This window comes from Podarcis bocagei, assembly GCF_964188305.1.
Source record: "Podarcis bocagei genome assembly, chromosome: 2".
Taxonomy (NCBI): Eukaryota; Metazoa; Chordata; class Lepidosauria; order Squamata; family Lacertidae; genus Podarcis; species Podarcis bocagei.
The window spans coordinates 18,573,778-18,598,699 of NC_138126.1; the positions used below are offsets into that span (position 1 = coordinate 18,573,778).

Consider the following 24,922-nt stretch of genomic DNA (forward strand, 5'->3'; position numbering starts at 1 on the left):
TACAGTTTGCTCTGATTCAAGAGTAAATAGCAAGTTTTCGTTGAGCAAAAAGGAAAAAGCGGAGCTCAGACACAGAGCTTCAAAGTGCACACCTGTGTCTGGAAGGAGCAAGGCAAAAGATAAGTTTGGCTAAGCCCTAACTGTTAACAGTACAACCGCTCCCAAAAATCCTGATGCTGAAAGGATGGCCTGCCCAAATATTCGACATGAGACCAGGCAGGAAACTGCTTTAATTGAAAAACGGACACAGATAATAAGATTGCTTGCAGGGAGAATTGCTTTCTGTGCCTGATCCTTCCACCTACGAGCATTATGCAGAAATCTAAGGAAGGTTTGGCAAGGTGGAAAGTCTTCCCTGGAAGGACAGATAAAATCAGATGCCTGGAAAAAGTTAATGCCGGAGGGTCATAACAGCATACAAGCTCCACTGGGTGTGGTCCAGGGTTGGCTGACCCCCTGGGAACCAAAGGCTTTCCCTCTTCACAGTAGGCATCTCTCATCAGGTCCTGACATTCACATAGACTTGTGATGTGCCGTCCAACTTGGAAACATCTGTGAAATGACAGAGGGATGAGTCATTCTGTTTTTCACCTGTGTACGCGCTGGGCTTCACAATCAAAATCCCGCACAAAATAATTATATCAAAACAAGGGGTGTTTGCCACAGCCAGAATCAATTATGCAATTGGTTGTGTTTGCTTAGTTTGCAAAATGCATTACAGTGGTACCTTGGGTTACAGACGCTACAGGTTACAGATGCTTCAGGTTACAGACCCCTCTAACTCAGAAATAGTACCTCGGGTTAAGAACTTTACCTCAGGATGAGAACAGAAATCGCACGGCGGCAGCAGGAGGCCCCATTAGCTAAAGTGGTGCTTCAGGTTAAGAACAGTTTCAGGTTAAGAACGGACCTCCAGAACGAAATAAGTTCTTAATCTGAGGTACCACTGTATTCTGCTCAGAATTTGGGGGAGGGATAATCAGCTATTATATGCTTCTGTTTTGAAAAGAAAAAGAAAGCGTTTCTCTGATGTTTCTCTCAGTGCTGAATTCTGATCACAAATTTCACATCCGCTGTGCGATGGAATTGTAGAACTCACAGAGACACAGAAACTAAAACATTTCTGCTCTCAAAAACCCTCTAACGAAACACGCAGTGTGGCTCACAGGCAGACACAGAAACAATAAACTATTATCCTACCCCAGGCATGCAGATCCACACCACGTATTCAAACCGCATGACTTCCCCCAAAGAATCCTGGGAACTGTATAGTTCCAAGCTACAAATCTCAGTACCCTTGACAAATTACAGTTCCCAGGATTCTTTGGGGGAAGAAGCCGTGTGCTTGAAAAGTATGAAGTATGCTTGAGTCTAGGGACGCGGGTGGCGCTGTGAGTTAAACCACAGAGCCTAGGGCTTGCTGATCAGAAGGTCGACGGTTCGAATCCCCACAACGGGATGAGCTCCCATTGCTCGGTCCCAGCTCCTACCAACCTAGCAGTTCAAAAGCACGACAAAGTGCAAGTAGATAAATAAGTACCACTCCAGCGAGAAGGTAAACGGCGTTTCCGTGCGCTGCTCTGGTTCGCCAGAAGCGGCTTAGTCATGCTGGCCACATGACCCGGAAGCTGTACACTGGCTCCCTCAGCCAATAAAGCGAGATGAGCGCCGCAACCCCAGAGTCGTCTGTGACTGGACCTAACGGTTTAGGGGTCCCTTTACCTTTACCTATGCTTGAGTCTAGTTCACACAGAAAGCAGATACAGTTTCTGAACAGGGCTGGGCCAATTCAGAGGGAAGTGGGGGACTGCGTAACTCTCTCACTTAAAAAATAAACAGACTTGAGGAAAACTGTTTCTGGGATAACCTCTCATTATTTTTAGTTCTGTATGTGCTTTTATCTATCTATCTATCTATCTATCTATCTATCTATCTATCTATCTATCATCTATCTATCTATCTATTTATTTATTTATGCATACATGCATGCATGCCCCTATCTGCAATCTGACACACAGCACAGTGCAGGGACAATTTTACCACCTCATCAGTTATTTGTGCATAGTTGGTCTGACTTGCCAAACACTCCCACCTATTGGATCACAAAATTATGGCACCCGATACTTCTCTCTCTCCCCCCCCCCCCACTCTTTAGCAGAGGAAGCAGGAGGACTCCCGCATGTAGCAGTGGAGCATGGGAAACCGAGTCAGACAATTTGGTCCATCTAGAGCAGGACTGTCTACCCTGACTGGCAGTTCCTCTTCAGGGTTTCAAGCAGGCAGTCTCTGCCAGTCCTACCTGCAGATGCAAAGGAATGGAGCCAGGATCTTCGACTCAACGAACACTGGGATTTGGCAGTACCCCAGGGCTGGCATACCACATTTGGAAATGAGTGAAACAATAAGCATGTTCATCGAAGGAGCTCCCTACACAACCCAGAGACTAAAATTCCTCTGTCTCCCATCCTACCGTTGGACTGTTAGGATATTGATGTTCCGCTCCACCTTAAGAGGAACAGATACAGTGGTACCTCGGGTTAAGTACTTAATTCGTTCCGGAGGTCCATACTCAACCTGACACTGTTCTTAACCTGAAGCACCACTTTAGCTAATGGGGCATCCTACTGCTGCCGCGCCGCCGGAGCACAATTTCTGTTCTCATCCTGAAGCAAAGTTCTTAACCTGAAGCACTATTTCTGGGTTAGCGGAGTCTGTAACCTGAAGCGTATGTAACCTGAAGCATATGTAACCCGAGGTACCACTGTATGTGGAGTTGTTGTATGTCACACGTCTGTTTACTTCCAGCACAATCTGCTGGGAACTTCCGTTGTATATTAGCTTTTGCAATGCTGCTGTTTTGCTTGGACACGGAGGGAAGAAGACATGTTTTCCCTTTGTCCTGCTGCTGAATAAATGCTGTAAATATGCTTACACATGTTTCTGTCCGCTACTTCTGCTGCAAAGAGTTCTTATCTCTGCTGGATTGCATGCTCAGTCTCTCAAGGTTTCTCAGGCTTGAGTCGCAGTTTTGATGCTGTTCTGAGAACCAGAGTTTTGCCCGGCTGCCGGCCAGTGGCTGGAGCCGGCTGTGGGCCTGCCAATTGCCCCTGTCTCCCAGCAGCATCCCAGCAACAGGGTTATGGGCCCAGATCCACAGCGCTTACACGAGCGTAAGGCTACTCATGGCTGCAATCCAACCCGGCAGAGACAGAGGTATGTGAACTGAATCGTCCTGGCCGAGGCTAGAGGGTTTTTGATGTCCATGCCAAGACGCAATTAGGCCAAAGGTAAGCAGGCCTTGTACTTGAGGGTCAACCCACAACCCTCCCTGCTCCAGCTCCCTAGAACTCTCCCCTAGCCAACCCAGAATTCCTTGCTCCAGCTGCATTACCAGCCACACTTTCCTTTGCACTTTCCACCCCAAATAATAACAACAACAACAACAATAATAATAATAATGTTTACCGTATTTTTCCATGTATAACACACCCCCATGTATAAGACGCCCCCTATTTTGGGGGACTCCAAATTAAGAGAAGGGATGCAGGTGGCACTGTGGGTTAAAACCACGGAGCCTAGGACTTGCCAATCAGAAGGCCGGCGGTTCGAATCCCCGCGACGGAATGGATCCCATTCGCATCCAGAGGTACCACTGTACATGGAAAAGTATGGTACCATATTTTTTGCTCTATAAGACTCACTTTTTCCCTCCTAAAAAGTAAGGGGGAATGTGTGTGCGTCTTATGGTGCGAATGCAGGCTGCGCAGCTATCACAGAAGCCAGAACAGCAAGAGGGATTGCTACTTTCACTGCGCAGCGATCCCTCTTGCTGTTCTGGCTTCTGAGATTCAGAATTTTTTTGTTCTTGTTTTCCTCCTCCAAAAACTAGGTGCGTCTTGTGGTCTGGTGCGTCTTATAGAGCGAAAAATAGGGTATATGCCAACCATCTGATCGGGTTGTCCCAGCCACTGTGCCAGGCTGCCCAACAAAATATTACAAACACTATAACTAAAATAACATATTGTAATGTCCGTCCACAAAATATATTTTTTCCTGTTTTGTTTTGTTTTCCAAATGGGAACTATTTCTTGCTGCTGCTTCTTATTTGTGTCTTACTCTGCACACTTGTAATTTTGCACTTTTTACTTTTCAATAAAGAATTAAAAACAAAAGCACAATAAATGTCAAACGTTAAAAACTTCCCTGCCTTCAGATGTTGAAACATCCCTGAATGTAGGCACAGAAGCCAGGGAAGCTCCAAGCACGTACCTTTCCTGAGCTGCTCAAGGTGGGCTGGATGCTTCTGGCTGCAAGGAGAGATGGGAAAGATTGAAAACAGAAATGCAGGTTGCCGTCCGGTGTCACCCGCTGGCCAGCAGGGCAACTTCCAACAGTACTCAGACTTCCTGTCTCACGTTCACTCAGACACTCACATGATCTACACAGAACATAGTACCACTAGCTGGAGCAGCTCGGATAGATAAAAATCCTAACAGTCACATAGGTCTCATGCTCGCCATACATTAAAAAATAGCTGTCAACATTTCTCTTTTTTAAAAGGGAAATTCCCTTATTCCGAATAGGATTCCTCGCAAGAAAAGGGAAAAGTTGACAGCTATGCATTAAAAACACATTTACGGTGGTACCTCGGGTTACAGACGCTTCAGGTTACGGACTTCGCTAACCCAGAAATAGTACCTCGGGTTAAGAACTTTGCTTCAGGATGAGAACAGAACTCGTGCTCCGGCGGCGCGGTGACAGCAGGAGGCCCCATTAGCTAAAGTGGTGCTTCAGGTTAAGAACAGTTTCAGGTTAAGAACGGACCTCCGGAACGAATTAAGTACTTAACCTGAGGTACCACTGTAATTAATATGGACATAATATTTGATGAAGAATTAAAGGAACGATGGAAATTAAAACCTCACACAGGAAGAACAAAGGAGAACTTCATTTGCGAACTTACAAACTACTATATGTGTTAATGCAAATTGAAGTTAATTATTGTAGCTGTGGTATAAGGGTTTTTATCAATAATGGATTGTATTTGGTTTGAGCGATAGTCTGGAGGCAGATTTAAAGGTAATCTGAACTTGACGTACAACACGTTGGAAGCCACACAAAATTTATAATTGGCTATGTGATTGATTTGTATTTGAATTGGTATTGCTGTTTGGTATTAATATAATATGGCACATATTGGATTTTTTGTAACTGAAAATTAATTATTATTTTTTAAACAAAAATAAATAAATGGGTGTTAAATGCAGGGTGTGGGTTGAAGTGGCCTGTGTCTAGTGTCCAATAGGGACTGGAAAGCTGTGGCCCAGAAGCTGATTGCAGGCCTTTCTGTGTGGCCCTCGGCACTCTCCCTAGGCTGCCATCCCCTCACCAGTCCTGATTCGAACCCCAAGTGGCTGGGAAGTTCCCTTGAACTCGGGTGAGGCCTCTTCCCTCTTTCAGTGGAGGCCACCGTGGGGTGCAGGGGTGAGGACATCAACTAGCCTACTATGGTAAAATGTACATTTCTTGAGATGCCCATTTTTGCCTCCAGCCCTGCCTACCACTGAATAGGAGCAACATTTGTGCCTTTTCCTCCTAGAAGAAGTGCTCCAGCCAGTCTGGCTTTTTCTGCACCTTTCCCAACTCTGCAATTCCCTTTTTGAGATGCTGTGATCAGACCCATATATGCTTTTTCCAAACGTGGTAGCCACAGAGATTTGGTGTGACAGTTTCATATTTTTTTTAATCGTTTTCTTTCTTACATTTCATGCAAGTTCCCTGAGTCAGCTCGCAATCTTGCTCCTCGCTGGGTCCTTCAGACCAGCTATCTGTCTTGGGGGGGGGGGAATTACCGTTAATAAACCAACACGAGGACGCTTACCTGTTTACACACCCACTCTTCACCTGTGCACTCAAAACACACAAATGCCACCAGCGCTTTGCAGAGGTGGTGACGTCCCAGGTGCTGGCCAGTAGCCACTCTCCGCAGCTGACTTTTCCTGGCTCAAACCGACCGTGCTGGGAATGAGCAGAACTGGTGCTACAGGACTCAATGCAGCTCGGGAAAAGTTTCGTTTGTATTGAATGCAACGAGGGCTCTTTGAAACCAGCCCCGCTTGGTTTCCTAGCTCTGTACCATCTTTTCTGACCAACAACAACTCCCTACGACCTCGATCCAAGGTCTTCCCTTATTCCCTTCCTCTTGATGCTCACCAGCCTGGTCAGGACAATTCTCCACTTACCGACAGCTTCTCCATAGCAGCACTCCCAGCACAAATATGATTACAGACTGCAGCGTGACACAAACTGCCAGCGGGATCCAGGTGCCCCCATTTCCTTCACTTTCTGGACATGGAGGCGTTAAGGAACCTTTTACTTTTCCTACAGGAGAGAACAAGACCGTGAAATCCTGGCTCCAGCTTCTCCCCCACAGTGCACCAGAGAAGGTTTCCAACCTTTTGATTCCCAAAATGTTGGTACAGTGATACCTCGGGTTACAGATGCTTCAGGTTACAGACACTTCAGGTTACAGACTCCGCTAACCCAGAAATAGTCCCTCGGGTTAAGAACTTTACCTCAGGATTAGAACAGAAATCGCACAGTGGCAGCAGGAGGCCCCATTAGCTAAAGTGGTACCTCAGGTTAAGAATAGTTTCAGGTTAAGAACGGACCTCCAGAACAAATTAAGTACTTAACCTGAGGTACCACTGTACTAGAGTGTCAGGATCAGGTCAGCGATAAAACGCCCAGTGCCTGAGAAGTTAACTCTTTATTCAAAGAAACCAGAACAGTGCAGGCCTTGGGATCACAGCAACTCTTCCCAGTAGGGAGTGAATGTCCCCACCTTCCCACCGCTCTCTACGGCTCCTCTCCTGGGTCCTTCCCCAGCAACCTGAGGCACCTTCATCTTCTCTCTCGTTGTTCCTCCCACTTCATGCCTCTTCTGGTCCTGAGAGACCAGGGGGAAGACGAGCTTGTCACAGCAGGAGGGGGAGATTCCTTGGCTTCTTCACCACTCTGCCTCTCTGCCCCCTTCCTCACCAGCCTCCGCTTCTGCCTCTGATTCCGGGCTGCTCTCTGCCACAGACTCTCCCTGCTCACTAAACCCTGTTACCTTTTCAGCTTCCCACACCTCCGCCTCCCAGTCTTCCCCTTCTGACCGCTCACTGTTGTCCCACCACCAAGCCTCTGTGTCATGCGTGGAGAGTCTGCCTCCCCCTTTGGTAACTTCACAGATAAGAATTAACGAGCAGTTTATATTTTACAGTCCTTTTTATTCAGGCATCAGGCCACAAGCAAAAATCCACTTCCCTCCACAAGGAGAGCAGTTGGCTACTCCAATTCTTCCCCCTTCCATCTTCGGCAACATCCTGTTCACCAACAGGAAGTTCCTCCTCCTCCTCCTCTCTGCACTCTTTGTTCTCTCATACGTTTGGATCTCCTAGTTCGTGGAGAGGGAGGGTCCTGCACAGTCTTGAATAACGTCTCTGCTATCTGTGCCCTCCCTTTTATTTCTCTTGTCATTATCTCATAGCTAGGCAACTCCTGTCTAATCTGCTCTGTGTCTGTGTCTCCCTCTGCTTCTGAGACTGCTGGAAACAAGGGGGGTGAGTCTCTCCCTCCCCCCAGCCCCTCTTCTGAGGGAAGCTGATCTGCCTGAGCGTGCATTCACCAATCCTCTGCTTCAGACCTTTCCCTGACACTCTGGCTCTGAGCCTTCTTCCCCAGGGAGTTCCCCAGCTGATGCCTCCCCTCAATCCTCTTTACCCAGCCAGTATATGACATCGAGCAGGGAACAGCATAGGAAGCTGCCTTACACTAGGGTTACCAGACGTCCCTGTTTCCCGGGGACAGTCCCCGGATTTGCAGATAAGTCCCCGGACAAATTCCATCCCCAGAATGTCCCCAGATTTCATCTAATGTCCCCGGGAAACGCAGCAACGGCAGTCTCAGCAGCCCGGAGCAGTTGGCTCTGGCTGGCTTCGGGAGCTGCTCAGAAGACCCCATAGGATGGTGGTGCAGTGGCTCAAAGAGGCAGCTTCCGGGCTGCCTCCACCTTCCCTGACCCCAGCAACTGAGCTGTGAAGGGAGGCTTCATGCCGCCTATCGGAGCAGCCTCCCAACTCCTACTTGCGTGCAAGCAGGAGCAGGGCGGGGATCTCTCAGCTGTGAAGGCAGGCTTCACGCTGCCTATCAGAGCTTGCGTGTAAGCAGGAGGGGGCAGGGATCTCTCAGTTAGGCAACGGGAAGCCTCCCTTCCCAGCTGAGGGCTCCCTGCCCCCTCCTGCTTGCACGCAAGTTGGAATAGGATTGGGGCTGCTCTGATGGGAAGGGAGGCATTGCACTGCCTTCCCCACCCGCTCCTGCTTGCATGCAAGTAGGAGCTGGGATGGGACTGCTCCGAAAGGCAGTGTAAAGCCTCCCTTCTCAGCTGAGGGATTCCCGCCCCCCTCCCGCTTGCATGCAAGCAGGAATGGGATTGGGGCTGCTTTGATGGGAAGGGAAGCATCGTGCTTCTTCAGTCTCACCGCACTCCTCCGCCTTCCATGCCTGACCCACCGTGCACCGCTTCCCCACCACCATCACCATCAAAGAGCCTGGGGCTGCCCAGGCTCCTGGAGAAAGGAGATAGAAGCCTCGGAGGAAGGGGAAACGTAGTTGAGGTCAAGGCGGCAGCAACCCCTCTGCTACCGCTATTGCTGCAGCATCAACGCCCCGAACATGTAGTAATTAGTTAGTTAGTTAATTAATTAATTAAAGTGTCCCCGGATTCATTGGAAAAAAATCTGGTAACCTTACCTTACACCAAGTTAGAGCATTGGTCCACTTAGCTTAGTACTGTCTACACTGGCTGGCAGCAGCAGGTTTCGGGCAGGGGACAGTCCTATTCCTATCTGGTGACTAAACCTGGGACCTTCTGCATGCAAAGCAGGTGCTCTGTCACTCAACTAGGGGATCCTTTCCAGAATACAGGTACTATTAAACAATACAGTGTTGACCAGCTGATGCAATAGTGGGGGACACTATTCAAGCATTGCATCTAGATGTCTTTTTTATTGTGCATTAATGGTGATTTGTGCTCATGTTAGTTTTGAAGTAGTTCTATATTATCCTGCTCTCACTACAGCTTGCACCTGCAAAGGTTTTGGGACAGACACACGGCTGTTTCCAGTTGGTTGCCTGTTCCACGCACTTTCCTGATAAAATCCCATTAACTTTTCATATCACGAACATTCCAGAGGTTTTGTTTTGTTTTGTTTTGTCCCATTTTGTTGTGCTGTAATTCAAAAGTGCACCTCTAGATGGCAATGGCACCATAAGTAACGCTACTAGCAGAACACTGCAGAACTAACAAAGCAGAATTATGTGTGGATGGTCTGGAACAAATCTAACCGAATGCAAAATGGCTACATACACACCAAGTGCAGGTAACTTGCAACTTATGCACATTTAACTTGTGCACATGCAGCTTCATGCACTTGGCAAAAAAATAAAAAGTAAAAGGGTTCAGAAAGTGAGTGAGCGTCCAGGGGAAAAGACCTTTGCAATCCCACCCACCACTGAATACAAACAATTTTTGCTTTACATGCTAACCTCCGGAATCCTCCAGAAAAACAATGTCTCAAAGGACCTGTTGATGGCATTTTACCATTGTACTGTGGAGAGTGTATTAGAGAATCATAGAATCATAGAATCATAGAATCCTAGAGTTGGAAGAGACCACAAGGGCCATCGAGTCCAACCCCCTGCCAAGCAGGAAACACCATCAGAGCACTCCTGACATATGGTTGTCAAGCCTCTGCTTAAAGACCTCCAAAGTAGGAGACTCCACCACACTCCTTGGCAGCAAATTCCACTGTCAAACAGCTCTTACTGTCAGGAAGTTCTTCCTAATGTTTAGGTGGAATCTTCTTTCTTGTAGTTTGGATCCATTGCTCCGTGTCCGCTTCTCTGGAGCAGCAGAAAACAACCTTTCTCCCTCCTCTATGTGACATCCTTTTATATATTTGAACATGGCTATCATATCACCCCTTAACCTCCTCTTCTCCAGGCTAAACATGCCCAGCTCTCTTAGCCGTTCCTCATAAGGCATCGTTTCCAGGCCTTTGACCATTTTGGTTGCCCTCCTCTGGACACGTTCCAGTTTGTCAGTGTCCTTCTTGAACTGTGGTGCCCATGGTCTCTGTGTGTGGTTTGGGAGCTGCACAGCCAGGGGGGAAACAATGCTGTCCAGGGTTGTAAAGACTGTAGAGAGAATAATTGGGTGCACTCTTCCCACCTTGGATCAAATCTATGCTTCCAGGTGCCATAAGAAAGCTGCAGACATAGTGCAGGATAGTGCGCACCCCGGAAATGATCTCTTTCAGCTTCTGCCTTCTGGAAGAAGGTATAGGGTTATAAAGACTAGGACTAGCGCCTGAAAAACAGTTTCTACGCAAATGCAATTCTGGTTCTAAACGCAGCATAAGGAGTCTCTATAGTATATTGTATTTTAAAATGGGGTTTCAGAGTTTTTAGGGGGTTTTGAACGTTTTATGTAGATTTTTTAAAATTTCATTGTTTTTTATGGGACAACGACAACAAAGATATTGTATCGTATCATATCGTATCGTAACCCTGGAACGCAATCCCCGCCCAAGTTGAGAGTCACCTATATTTAAAGCACATTCCTACCCCAAGAATCCTGCGAACAGTAGTTTACCCCTCACAAAGCTGTATTTCTCAGCACCCTTAAAAAACTACAGTTCCCAACATTCTCTGGGGTGTGTGGAAATCTGCTTTAAATGTAAGATGTGCAAGCAGCCTATTATTGCACCAATAAAGGTAAAAGGTAAAGGTAAAAGATGTCTGGATGGTTAAATCCAGTCAAAGGCGACCATGGGGTTGCGGTGCTCATCTCGCTTTCAGCCCTAGGGAGCTGTTGTTTGTCCACACACAGCTTTCTGGGTCATGTGGCCAGCATGAGTAAACCACTTCTGGTGCAATGAGACACCGTGACGGAAGCCAGAGCACACAGAAACACCATTTACCTTCCCGCTGCAATGGTACCTATTTATCTACTTGCACTGCTTTCGAACTGCTAGGTTGGCAGGAGCAGGGACCAAGCAACGGGTGCTCACCCCGTCATGCAGATTCAAACCGCCGACCTTCTGATCGGCAAGCCCAAGAGGCTCAGTGGTTTAGACCACAGCGCCACCTGCTGTTATTGCAACAATAACATATTGCAATCTACAGCCGTGCAGGCATGTAGCCTTTGAAACACACAGGAGTAATTTCTTCACAGGGCACTTTTGTACACAGCAGTTTGCGACTGTACGCACCTTTGTGCGATAACATCGCCTAAAGCAGCAGCTACTTTCTGTGTTGTCTGTACACAGACTTAGGTGTGTTTTCTAACTAGCGTGAAATGAGGCTCTGTGTTTCCTTCCCCTCGGTTAATGATTCCACAGCCCTTTCAAAAATATGCATAAAGTCATCAATATCTCAGAACTTTAGCTACCCCCTCCCTAGAGAGCAGATTCCCTGCAAAGTAGCCCAAATAACTAGAAAGCCCCTTACCTGGAGGAGAGGGCAGCCAACCGCAGCAGCCGCACGAATCCTGTTCCCTCCCCGTCAAACGGAAGGTGATCTCCTGCTTCTCAGCAAAGCTGCACTTCAGTCTTCTCTCTTTGGTCTCCTTCCCTTCCCTCAAGCAAATGTGGAGCTGAGATGCCCTGTGACCTTTGAAGATGCTGTAGTCTCTCTCCTTCTCGCCTTGCTGGAGAGCCTTCTTGCCTTCCCACCAGCTCACCACATTATTGTCTAATTCCTTGCTCGAGACAGAGCAGCTCAGGACGTAGCACACGAGATCAGACCGTCTGCTCTCCAGCATCCGCTTAGTGCCTGGATGGGAAAGAAGCATCTCTGATGTGCCATGTTCAATTCAAGAAGCATTTGGGACCGGGGCAGGAGGTGGGATGGGCTTAGTGCCTTTCTCTTCATTGCCAGGGATCCAGGACTCGCTGGTTCAGAGATGGGAGGGTCTGCCAGGGTAGGACTGGCCTGGTTGTTGTTGTTGTTTAGTCGTTTAGTCGTGTCCGACTCTTCGTGACCCCATGGACCAGAGCACGCCAGGCACTCCTGTCTTCCACTGCCACCCGCAGTTTGGTCAGACTCATGCTGGTAGCTTCAAGAACACTGTCCAACCATCTCGTCCTCTGTCATCCCCTTCTCCTTGTGCCCTCCATCTTTCCCAACATCAGGGTCTTTTCCAGGGAGTCTTCTCTTCTCATGAGGTGGCCAAAGTATTGGAGTCTCAGCTTCAGGATCTGTCCTTCCAGTGAGCACTCAGGGCTGATTTCCTTCAGAATGGATAGGTTTGATCTTCCTGCAGTCCATGGGACTCTCAAGAGTCTCCTCCAGCACCATAATTCAAAAGCATCAATTCTTCGGCGATCAGCCTTCTTTATGGTCCAGCTAGCCAACTCATCATCCCACCAATGGCAGCTGTTATTGGGAATAGGGAACGTAGGAAGTGGCCTTATACTGAGTCAAACCATCAGTCTATCTAGTTCAGCATCACCTACACTGACTGCCAGGGCCAGCCCTATGATGAGACAGAGCGAGGCAGCCACCTCAGGCGGCAGATGCTGAGAGGTGCACAGCGGAGAGCGTTGTTGTACCACTTTGCCTACTCTGCCCCACCCCCCTCCAGAGCTATCCTGCTGCCCTCAGGTGTGGCAGAAGCATAGGAGCCAACTCCTAGGGGCTGAGGTCTCTTCACACACACCCAATAAAATATTTATATACAAGGACGATACAAGAATGGAGAATGAAACTGACAGACTATGCGGAACTGGATAAACTAACTGGGAAAATTAGATATGTGCGAAACCAAAAGTTCATCGAAGACTGGGGAAAGTTTGTAGAATATCTGAAAAAATGTATGTGATATGCAAACAACACTAGTGGGGTTTCAAGAAGCACTGTAAAAGTTAAGATGTATTGTTAAAAAGAAATAGAAGGGGGAGGGAAGACAAATGGCAATACAACGAAGGGAATGCGTACTGAAGAATAAATATGGATGATTGCCAGAGAAGCTGAAGGAAGTCCAAAAAGAATTAATTTGTTAAAATTTGGATAAAATTGTATAATTTTGTTGGAAAATTAATAAAAATTTATTGGGGGGGGGGAGAGAGAGCTGGACCATAAAGAAGGCTGATCGCCAAAGAATTGATGCTTTTGAATTATGGTGCTGCAGGAGACTCTTGAGAGTCCCATGGACTGCAAGAAGATCAAACCTCTCCATTCTTAAGGAAATCAGTCCTGAGTGCTCACTGGAAGGACAGATCCTGAAGCTGAGGCTCCAATACTTTGGCCACCTCATGAGAAGAGAAGACTCCCTGGAAAAGACCCTGATGTTGGGAAAGATGGAGGGCACAAGGAGAAGGAGACGGCAGAGGACGAGATGGTTGGACAGTGTTCTTGAAGCTACGAACATGAGTTTGACCAAACTGTGGGAGGCAGTGGAAGACAGGAGTGCCTGGCGTGCTCTGGTCCATGGGGTCACGAAGAGTCGGACATGACTAAACAACTAAACAACAACAACAACATACTGAATCTTGTGGCTGATTATGTGGGGTGGGCATTACCTTACTCCCCCACCCCCCATATTTTTTTATTTTATTCAAGTTGGCACCCCTGGGCAGAGGACAATGCCCTGTGTCCAGTTTCGAAGTAAGATTTAACTTCCAGCCTGGTAGGCTTCTGTACATTTAAGGAGGAGGGGAAGCACCATCTTGTCATTTGCTTCAGGCAGAAAAATGTCTTGGACCGGCCTTGCTGAATGGCAGTGGCACTCCTGGATTTCAGACAAGGATTTTCCCCAGTCCTGCCTGGAGATGCCACAGATTGAACTGAACTACAGCCTTACGGCCCTATAGAAAGGGCTCAGAATAAGATAGAAGCTGGGGATTCGTCAGTTTAAATGGATTTTATTATTTTTCCATAAGAGAAACAAAAGTCATAAGTGCTCCATTTTATGTACTGAAGTTCTCAGACTGGGCCAGCAGGGGGATACTGTAGATAGTTTTCACTCAGGTCCACATATGCAAATAAGGGATTGAAAGTGACATTCAGTGATTGGATAGTTACAGAAAATGGTTACTGTTGCGTTCTAGTGGAGCTCTATATAAGCAGGCTGGCTGAACCCTTCAGTTCAGTTCTGTTCTGGCCTGTGAATAAACAAGAGCTGTTTGAAGAATCGCTGTGTCGTCTGATATGTTCACCCACAACTTAACGCTCCACATATTAGGAAAACAGTAACAGGTGTGACAGGGACCCTAAGTGTGTTTTCAGTCTCATTTAATGCTGGTCCACTCACCTGTGGTGACCACCAGGTCGTAATAATTGACCGAGCTGCACCAGTATCTGCCGTGATCACTGTCCGTCACATTGCTAAACTGAAGGGAGTCATTTGGAAGCACGCTGAGGCGATCCCAGGCCTCTGGGAGACGAGTCACGGGGCTGTTCTCCCGCTTGGAAAAGAGAAGGGTGGGTCCGCTTTGCTGAAGGTACCAGGATACTTCCCCACGTTTGCCAGGACATGGCAGCTCCGGCGAAGAGCCTTTCTCTGCATATATCACTTGTGGGGAGAGAAGGCTTTGTTAGGCCCCAGAAGGTTAGGAGACACAAGAGAGACACCTCAGATGTTTTGGAACACAGCTCACATCACCCAACATGGCCAACAACAAAGGATTTTGGGAGTCTTCAGTCCAACACATCTGGAAGACACGCCATTGGTAACCCCATAACTGGCAGTGCCATATCTAACATTAGAAACAGAAGAATCATAGAATCATAGAGTTGTAAGAGACCACAAGGGCCATCGAGTCCAACCCCCTGCCAAGCAGGAAACACCATCAGAGCACTCCTGACATATGGTTGTCAAGCCTCTGCTTAAAGACCTCCAAAGTAGGAGACTCCACCACACTCCTTGGCAGCAAATTCCACTGTCAAACAGCTCTTACTGTCAGGAAGTTCTTCCTAATGTTTAGGTGGAATCTTCTTTCTTGTAGTTTGGATCCATTGCTCCGTGTCCGCTTCTCTGGAGCAGCAGAAAACAACCTTTCTCCCTCCTCTATGTGACATCCTTTTATATATTTGAACATGGCTATCATATCACCCCTTAACCTCCTCTTCTCCAAGCTAAACATGCCCAGCTCCCTTAGCCGTTCCTCATAAGGCATCGTTTCCAGGCCTTTGACCATTTTGGTTGCCCTCCTCTGGACACGTTCCAGTTTGTCAGTGTCCTTCTTGAACTGTGGTGCCCAGAACTGGACACAGTACTCCAGGTGAGGTCTGACCAGAGCAGAATACAGTGGCACTATTACTTCCCTTGATCTAGATGCTATACTCCTATTGATGCAGCCCAGAATTGCATTGTTTGGAGTCATACCATTGGGTTTGGGTAGGGCGGAACAAGACATTCTCTTAAAGTTTTATTTTTTGGTCAGGCTCCCCCTGAGCCGTTAGAGAATCTCAGCCCCTTCTCTGGACAATGTTAAGTGAGACGTCCTTCCACGAGTGGAGAATTTCAGCCGACACTGTGGCTCCCAACCGATTTTAAGGTTGTCATGGGCTTGGCCTCCGCTCATTACAGCCCTCCTCATTGACCTTGTCACCTCCAACATCCACAACTATGCTCTAGCAACAGTGTTTTGTTCAGTATTACAGAACCAAATCATTCAAACTGAGAGAATTTTTCAGAGAATATTCCCACCCCCTTGCCTTCCCAAGAACCGTTGGAGAAAATACTCCCTCCCATTCCGCTTGCTTTGAGAACATTTGGCAACATGTTCCTCCCACACCCTCCGGCCAACTGAAAATAATGTGGAGAAATATGGAAGGCCATTTGCCTAGTGTGGTCCCCAGGGTGAGTCTCAGACATCTTACAAATAATTCCTTCAAATTATACAACCAGTTATCATTGAGTTGGAAGGGTTCCTATGGGCAAATTCAAAGTTAGAGCATCCATAGCAGCCTCTCCTTGAAGACGTCTAACAAACTGCTCCCATTGCCAATTTTTTCCTAGCCTTAGTTTCTCCTACTGCTCAGCTTAAACCTACTCTCCTGCAACCTTAGGTCAAGTCCTGCCTTCCAAGGGCAGCAGAGAGCAGGTACCGTATTTTTCGCTCTATAACACGCACCCGACCATAACACGCACGTAGTTTTTAGAGGAGGAAAATCCGTAGGCATGCCACCCATAGGCATTCCCTCCATAACACGCACAGACATTTCCCCTTACTTTCTAGGAGGAAAAAAGTGAGTGTTATGGTGCAAAAAATACGGTATTTGCCCCTTTCCACCCAGCAGCTCTTCAGGTTTTGGAAGAGTGTGTGTGTGTGTGTGTGTGTGTGTGTGTGTGTGTGTGTCCACCTCCCTTTTTTCCGCAGTCTTAACAGTCCTTTCCCAGAAGTGTCTTGCCAGGTGGGCAATTGCTGCTGCTGTGCTAGCTTCCCGCAGGTGGGGAGGTCAGCATGGTGCAACACACCAGCAGAGCCAATCCCAGACCTTCCAAGAGCTCCTACTGTCCAGGATTTACAGAAGCTGTCCTGGTTTCTGATTTGACGCTGGAATGTTCCGCTTTTCCTTAGGACATCCCTATTTTCATCGGAGAAATGTTGGAGAGTATGGAGTTGTAAACACACATGCACACGCACACATACACACACAAACCTAGCCAAGGAGATGAGTAACTATACAACCTTTAGAAGACATCTGAAGGCAGCCCTGTATAGGGTCGTTTTTAAATGTTTAATGTTTTATTGCGTTTTTATATACAGTGGTACCTTGGTTCTTGAACTTAATTTGTTCTGGGAGTCCGTTCGATTCCCGAAACAGTTTGAAAACCAAGGCACGGCTTCCAATTGGCTGGAAGAGCGTCCTGCACTCAATTGGAAGCCGTGGAAGCTGCGTCGGACGTTCGTCTTCCAAAAAATGTTCGCAAACTGGAACATTCACTTCCAGGTTTCCAGCGTTCGAGGGCCAATTTGTTCAGGAGCCAAGCCATTTGAGTACCAAGGTACCACTGTATGTTGGAAGCTGCTCAGAGTGGCTGGGACAACCCAGCCAGATTGGCAGGGTATAAATAATACATTTATTATCATGATGATGATGGAATAAAGGTAAAGGGAACCCTGACCATTAGGTCCAGTCGTGACCAACTCTGGGGTTGCGGCCCTCATCTTGCTTTATTGGCCGAGGGAGCCGGCGTACAGCCTCGGGTCATGTGGCCAGCATGACTAAGCCACTTCTGGCGAAACAGAGCAGCGCACGGAAACACCGTTTACCTTCCCGCCGGAGTGGTACCTATTTATCTACTTGCACTTTGACGTGCTTTTGAACTGCTATGTTGGCAGGAGCAGGGACCGAGCAACAGGAGCTCACCCTGTCACGGGGATTCGAACCGCCAACCTTCTGATCAGCAAGCCCTAGGCTCTGTGGTTTAACCCACAGCGCCACCCACATCCGATGATGGAATAGGACGCCTCTATTTTCATCAGAAAAATGTTGGAGGGTATGCAATCTGGTCTCCTGCTAGCGTGTTTGCACCATGCCTCTCCCCTCCCAGTGAGCAACAGCGGCCCACCTGCCAGGAAGCTATGGCAGTACCCCAACCACACCCAGTAAGCTGCTTCTGACCTCTCCCCAGCAGAGCTGCCTGGCGCCGCCTCCACCCTCTCCAGTCCCAAACATATGTAAACCAGCCCATCACTTCTAGGCCTAGATTCATGGGTTTTCATCAACGCCATTACCAAAACAAATGCAATTCAGAAAGAGGGTGGGGAGAGGAATCTTACGTTCAGCACCGCCAAGCCGCAAGAAGATTGCAGCCAGAGCAGCAAGGGCCGCCTTGAAATTTTGAAAGCCGCCATCCATTTTGGAGGGGAGAAGCTTCTGGCTGGACATTGCAGGCAGCAGAATGAGCTCTTCCAGCAGGACTCTCCTTCTGGGTTCTTACTGTAGTGTTTTGTTGACTCATATGCTGCATTTATTTTATTTCTTTCAAACATAAACTGCTGAGGCATCAAAGGAAGGCAAAGAATACAGGCATCAAGTCATATCTACATCCGACATACCCTGAGGGCACTGGGAGGATGGCTTATCTATAAGGGCATGAATTTGTTTGTAGTGTGGAAGACGGAAGTAGCAAGAGGGAGAGGATATATAAAGAAAGACCATCACATGTCCTGTGCAAGGAGTCCTGCTTGTTTGGAAGCCAGAATGGTGCTACAGCTAACTGTTCGACTAGGACATGGGACTGCCAACCTAGCAGTTCAAAAGCACGTCAAAGTGCAAGTAGATAAATAGGTACCACTCTGGCGGGAAGGTAAACGGCGTTTCCATGTGCTGCTCTGGTTCGCCAGAAGCGCCTTACATTATGCTGGCAACATGACCTGGAAGCTGTACGCCGGCTCCCTCGGCCAATAAAGTGAGATGAGCGCCGCAACCCCAGAGACGGTCACGACTGGACCTAATGGTCAGGGGTCCCTTTACCTTTTAGGACATTGGAGCCCCAGGTTCCTCACTCACCATAAAGATTACTGGTGACCTTGAGGCAGCCTAACCTACCTCAAAAGGTTGTTGTGACGGTGATTAGAAAGAAGTGGGATTTATTGACTGGGGAGGGGAAAGGAGGAAAACACTTCTTATCCTGCAAAAACTATTTATTTTGGAAGTAAGTCCTGCTAAAATCACAGAGCTTATTCCCAAGCTATCTGAAATACCACATTCCCTCATATAAATCTGCCCAGGCTTTGAGATCTTCAGGGGAGAGGCCCTTCTCTCAGTCCTGCCACCCTCACAGGCACACTTAGTGGAGACGCAGGAGAGGGTCTTCTCAGTGCTAGCTCCCAGATTCTGGAACTCCCTCCCTGGAGAAGCTAGCCTGGCTCCCTCCTTGTTCTCCTTCCACCAGCGGGTAACTATCTTCTTGTTCCAACAGGCTTGGGGGGGGGGGACCGACTGCTTTTCATGAGAGGGCTGCTACTGTGCTGTTTCTATTGTAATTATTAGTGTGGTTTTAGTTTTAATAGTTTTAATTCTACCAATATTTAATTAAAAATTAATGATTGTTTTTCCTTTGTTTTAGCAGTTCTTAGATTTTTTTCTCTATCTTGAGTCATGGGCATAGGCAAGGGGGGCAGGGGGCTCCTCTCTCTCCACCTAAATCATGTAAAACAATAAAAAAATACTTAACTGAGGTTCTCCCCCCTCCCCCACCACACAAATCCTGCTTACACCCATGCCTTGATTTCTGTCCAGTGTAATAATAATCAGTGCTTTTTTACTTTAAAAAAAATGTTTAGGGGTACTCTCATTTTGACTCAAGAAAATCACCATTTTATAGTTCAGATCGGGAGAAATAAATACAGTAAATGGACAAAAGCACAAAGATTCACAAAATGTTGAGGGCTATGTGTACCCGTGTCCCCCCTCCCAGAAAAAGCACTGATAATAATCATAATCACAACAACAACAACAACAACAACAACAACAACAACAACAACAACAACAACAACAACGTTTATGTAAATAAGGTTGGGACTGGACTGTATGCCTAAACATCCTCAGCAGAGTTGGAACTGAATCCCACTAAATTCAATGGGATTTATTCTCCAGCAAAATAGGGCTGCGGTTCCTTTAAGGGCTAGAGCGACGCGGACGCCCCCTTGCGTTAGCGGCCCTAGAAGGCAGAAGAGAAGATCAGGCGCCGGAATCGCGTTCTGGGAAGAAAGGGGGGGCGAACCAGAAGTCTTTTGTCCCGGTTCCCTTCCTGTACGAAACCCGGAAATGTAGCTCCTCCCCACCCTCTCCCTGCCGGTGCCGTTTTGGCTTCAGGTCCGTCCCAAGATGGCGAAGCTGCTGAGCTGCGTTCTGGGCCCGCGGCTGTACCGAGTCTACCGGGACCGGGACCCCATCAGACCCCGTCGCCTCAGGGCCGAGGCAGAAGACACGTCGCAGGCCCCGCTAGAACCGTCTTGGGTGAGCTCTATCAACTCTTTTCTCCCCCCCCCTTTCGGAGACTTGGTATTTCCCTCGTCGCCCTTTACCTGCATAGGGTTGGGGGGCGAAACCATTACTCTTAAGGGGGGTGGGCATTGCCCCGCTTTCCTTGATGTCAGCATAGAGCAGCCTGAGTCTCATGGAGAGTCCGGGATACCAGTGGGCGATACCATTAGGATTGCGGGGGGGGAGTGAGGGAAGAGGTATGAAAAAATCCAATTACTGAGCCCCTTATTTAAACATGGCACACGCCCATCGTGGACAGTGTCATTACTGAGAGTCTGGGGCCACCTTTCTGGGATGAGGCCATCATACAACACGGGGGTGAGGATGGATTATTCCGGCCTTGAGGATGTTTTCCAAAACAGTGACTAGCCTTGAAGGAGGAATGGAGAACAATACATAGCTGGAATGTTGCATCCTTTTGTACAAGACTTCCTCTTCTGTTTCCCCTCCCCCGTTCAAAATTAGCATTGCCACAATATCCTTACAGTTGCATTGCAAAGATCCAACAGGTGTAACTTTTTTTGACAAGGCACTGTTGGGATAGAATAGGCTGCCCCTGATGAATATCTGCCTGGTGAGAATCTGTTTCTCTATTTTTAAAAAAGATAAGCCTCGTATTTCTGTGTGAAATCCCTCAATGCACCTCTCATTTATAAGAAACAAATAGAAGCAATATTTTAAAATTTAAAGAAAGGAAAAGCAGAGAGAATAAAAGCAAAACTAACAGCAGTTTCAAGCAGTCAGCGAGCTGGAAGGGGAGTCAACGCCAAATGCCTGGCCTGGGGAAATTGAAGTGTATGCACTTGGCCCCTGCAACCTTTCAAAGTTGGTGCATTTCCAGTATCTTAAGAGAGTTAATGTACTTGGCATCTGCAACCCTTTGAAGATGGTTCCTTTCCAATATCTTTAAAAGAGAGGGTGTTCTGTAGGCAGGCTGCCACCACAGTCCCCATCTGCTCAGATTCAGAAGATGGGGTACCTGGAGCCAGGTCAGTGAGGAAGATTCCCAAAGATCAGACAGGTTAGGAATATAGAAAGCTGCCCTATATAGTGGTACCTTGGGTTACATACGCTTCAGGTTACAGACTCCACTAACCCAGAAATAGTGCTTCAGGATGAGAACAGAAATCGTGCTCCGGCGGCGCGGCAGCAGCAGGAGGCCCCATTAGCTAAAGTGGTGCTTCAGGTTAAGAACAGTTTCAGGTTAAGAACAGACCTCCAGAACGAATTAAGTACTTAACCCAAGGTACCACTGTACTTAGTTAAAACCATTGGCTCATCTAACTCAGCCAGTGGTGCTAGGGAGGTGCTGATGGGAATTGCATCCCCAAATATATGGAGGGCACCAGGTTGACAAAAGCCAGTCCACACTTCGTAGCAAACACAGTCCAAGGTTTCAGGCAGTAGCATTGCCCAGCGCTATCTGAAGATGCCAGCACTGAACCTTTTACATGCAAAGTTACAGTCCCTTGATTAGCTTCCATGAAACCCCAGGATTCCTGTTTGGAAATCACTGTCCTAGTTCATTACTGATGCCTGTCTGGGCAAACCTGTTGGGAGGAAAAGGCTGTATCGGTTACATGCTAGCAACACACACACAGCTTGCAGCATGGGAAATGGGAGAATCAGGTTGCTCAATGTTTCTTGTTATCCGCAGCGTCCTTGTGTACATCACCACTGCCTTGTCTAGTGGGATAAGCAGATATTTTTGTTTCCAAGGCTGACTTAACTTTCACCTATATTCTTCCTGGCACGTGTGGCTGCAAGGCCGCATCTTCCAAAAGCTGTGCCTTAGTGGCCATTTTGCTTTTGACTTGAGTTTTGTACGGGGCTCTGCGTCAGGAGGGCCTAGCCTGCATCCAGATATTGGACTCCCAACTCCCATCATCTGCAGCCAGCACGGCCAGTGATCAGGAACCAGAGCCTCATCTGAAGGCACATAAGGCCACCACCTTGTTGAAGCTAAGCAGGTTCCTGGGTGACTGAATCAGTAGAGAGAGTTTAGAAACTAGACCAATGCTTGGAGGTGGTGTTAGGCTGGATGCAGGCCAATAAATAGAAGCTGAATCCTGTGAATATGTCTGTGTTCCATGTCCCGAGTTTTCAAGTCAGAGAGGTGGGGAGATTGCCTGTTCTGGACAGGGTTGCCCTTCCCGGGAAGGAGCAGGTCGGTCGCTGAGGGGTACCCCTAGATTTGGCACTTTTCACTGGACGCTCAGTGGGACGCAGGTGGCGCTGTGGGTTAAACCACAGAGCCTAGGTCTTGCTGATCAGAAGGTCGGTGGTTTGAATCCCCGCGACGGGGTGAGCTCCCGTTGCTCGGTCCCTGCTCCTGCCAACCTAGCAGTTCGAAAGCACGTCAAAGTGCAAGTAGATAAATAGGTACCGCTGCGGCGGGAAGGTAAACGGCGTTTCCGTGCGCTTCTCCGGTTCGCCAGAAGCGGCTTAGTCATGCTGGCCACATGACCCGGAAGCTGTATGCCGGCTCCCTCGGCCAATAAAGTGAGATGAGCGCCGCAACCCCAGAGTCGGCCACGACTGGACCTAATGGTCAGGGGTCCCTTTACTTTACCTTACTGGATGCTCAGGTGGCAGTGACTAGTAATGTCTTTCCAACTCTGGCCGTTTCGCCAGCCACAACCCCTTTTGGACAGAAATTACTTGGCCCCAGTACTCCATGCTCTGGTAACTTCCAGATTGGATTGTTGCACTTGGCTCTGTGTGGAGCTACCTTTAAAGACAGCTCAGAAATTACAGCTGATTCAAAACGTAGCGGCCAAATTACTGGCTGAGGTTCCATTATGGATCTTGCACAACCCCTGTTTTAAAAGAGCTATACTGGTTTCCAGTTTAAGGTGCTCATGCGGCGTTTAAAGCTCTAAACAACTTAGATCCCAGATTATCTAAAAGACCACCTCCTCCCCTACAGAACTCCTCAGGTGTTAAGATCAGCAGAGGAGACCCTGCTAGTTGCTCCAGCACCTTCAGAAACTTGTGGCTTTGGCCTAAGATAAGACTTTCTCTGTGGCAGCCCCTAAGTTGTGGGACTCCCTCCACACAGAGGTAATAAATAAAAATGGTGGCAGGTGGAGAACAAGCAACATCTTCAGTGCTGTGTACCAAACAGTTAATCTACCCACTAAAATATATTGAGTCATCACAATACCAAAGAGGGCGTACTTATTTCTAGAGTCACTGCTTTCTGTTTCACTTTTCATCCTCGCCTGTATTGTGCAATTCTCGTGCCTTGCAGCTTCCCAGAAATGCAGAATCGCAATACATCACTTTGTTCTTCCTGCCTTCTCTCCTCACCCCCACGGCACCCTCAAAACTGCTCTGAAAGCTTGGCTGGAAACTTAGAGCAGGGGGTTTGGGGGGGGGGTTGCTGGGAGAGGGAGGGGAAGTTCTGCTGTGCTCACAGAATTTGTTCTGCGTTTGCAACGACTTTGTTGGATGCAGCCCAGTCATTCCTGTCTGCCTCGAGAAGTGAGCTTAGTGCTTATTGAATTTGGAGAAACGCTGAGCTCTCCAGCCTCTCCCCAGCAAGGGAGCACTGAAAATGAAGAAACTTGCGCTCTGTATCCGTAAAAATCAAGCTTTGTAGAGGAAGAGCTACTAATCACATGTGGGCCCCGCCTTTCCGCCAGGGAGCAAAGGGCAGCATGCATGAGCTTAATCCCTTATCATTTAGCAGAGAACGCTTTGCACTTTCTTTAAGGCTGCAACAACAGCTTACTCACCTGCCTTGATCCTTGGCCGCTGCAGCATTGCACCATCCCATTGCTGGCAACTGGCTATACATTGCATGTGAAGCTGTGCAGTGTCGCTGGCTTGAGTTGCAATCCAGTCTGAGGAACCTTTGGCTCTCTGCATGTGCCTGATCTGTAACTCCCATCATCCCTGCAATTGGGGCTGGCGGGAGTTGTAGTTCAGCCACACCTGGAGGGCCAGAAATTCCCCGGACGTCATCGTGAAGAAGCTGGCGGCTAAACTCCCCAAATGGCTGCTGTGTTCGTAGGACAGCCTTCCCCCACAACCTGCTGCCCTCTGGACGTTTTAGGCTACAACTCCCACTAGTCCCAGTGGCCCCAAGCACTGGAGGGCCGGACCAGGTTGGGAAAGGCTGTCCCTGAGGAGCTGATCTCCTCCTTCATCCCCTGTACCGTTCTGGGGGTTCTCCTGACCCTTTTGGGCCAATTGGGGAGCAGGGAGTCTCACTGCATGAGCAGGAATTGTGGTGCTGGCTTCCACTAGCACAGCAATTTAATTGACAGTGGCCCACAATAATTCCAACCCACCACCCCTAGGCTAAGGCCAAGGGGCACAGCTCCCAGGTCTGTGGATGTGGCTTTTCAGACGGGTGTGTTTATTAAAGTAGTCGTCCCATTATGCGGTCTGCCCAGGAGCATACATTGGAGTGAGAGCTCAGCTTTTAGGTCCCTTCTGGATACTGTACTTTATTACAGTGGTGCCTCGCAAGACGAAAAGAATCCGTTCTGTGATTCTCTTCGTCTAGCGGTTTTTTCGTCTTGTGAAGCAAGCCCATTGACAGATTAGCGCTATTAGCGGCTTATCTGCTGATCGGATCAGCTGATAAGCGGCTTAGAAAAAGGGGGGGGAGGGGAAAAAACCCGCAGGAACTCGCAAGACATTGTCGTCTTGCGAAGCAAGCCCATAGGAAATTCGTTTTGCGAAGCACCTCCAAAACGGAAAACTCTTTCGTCTAGCAAGTTTTCCGTCTTGCGAGGCATTCGTCTTGCGGGGCACCACTGTATGCCTGAGTTATAAGAATTCTAAGGTCCCAAATATAAAATAAACGTTCATAAATGTACATAAGTATATTAATCACGTGTCTGAAATAGTACAGGAG

General features: G+C 48.0%; 2 protein-coding genes across 3 annotated transcripts in view; one reads left to right on the top strand and one right to left on the bottom strand.

Annotated features, from left to right (window-relative positions):
• Positions 1-213: 213 nt before the first annotated feature.
• LOC308581047 (lymphocyte antigen 6 complex locus protein G6f-like) lies at positions 214-23,396 on the bottom strand. Of its 2 annotated transcripts, none has more exons than XM_081183488.1 (6): positions 20,094-23,396; positions 14,363-14,623; positions 11,560-11,883; positions 6,243-6,381; positions 4,270-4,307; positions 214-552 (listed from the first exon to the last, which is right to left on the bottom strand). In XM_081183488.1, the coding sequence occupies exons 1-6, from the start codon at positions 20,185-20,187 to the stop codon at positions 500-502; spliced, it is 909 nt and encodes a 302-aa protein (XP_081039614.1). In that variant the 5' UTR covers positions 20,188-23,396; the 3' UTR covers positions 214-499. The 2 variants fall into 2 exon arrangements, with proteins under 2 accessions (XP_081039614.1, XP_081039613.1); XM_081183487.1 differs by lacking the exon at positions 20,094-23,396 and adding an exon at positions 17,841-18,950.
• The window catches only part of ABHD16A (abhydrolase domain containing 16A, phospholipase), a 37,554-nt gene continuing 32,390 nt past the window's right edge, over positions 19,759-24,922 (top strand). Inside the window, exon 1 of the mRNA XM_081182749.1 lies at positions 19,759-20,025. Coding sequence (XP_081038875.1) covers positions 19,894-20,025 — 132 coding nt within the window. The 5' untranslated portion in view covers positions 19,759-19,893. The remainder of the gene's footprint in view (positions 20,026-24,922) is intronic.

Coding starts and splice junctions, on each gene's coding strand:
- LOC308581047 (XM_081183487.1), bottom strand. CDS start 17,949: ATGTCCAGCCAGAAGCTTCTCCCCTCCAAAATGGATGGCGGCTTTCAA. Junction 4,308..6,242: donor CTGCTATGGAGAAGCTGTCG/GTAAGTGGAGAA, acceptor CTCTCCTTGCAG/CCAGAAGCATCCAGCCCACC. Junction 553..4,269: donor CCTTGAGCAGCTCAGGAAAG/GTACGTGCTTGG, acceptor GTCATTTCACAG/ATGTTTCCAAGTTGGACGGC.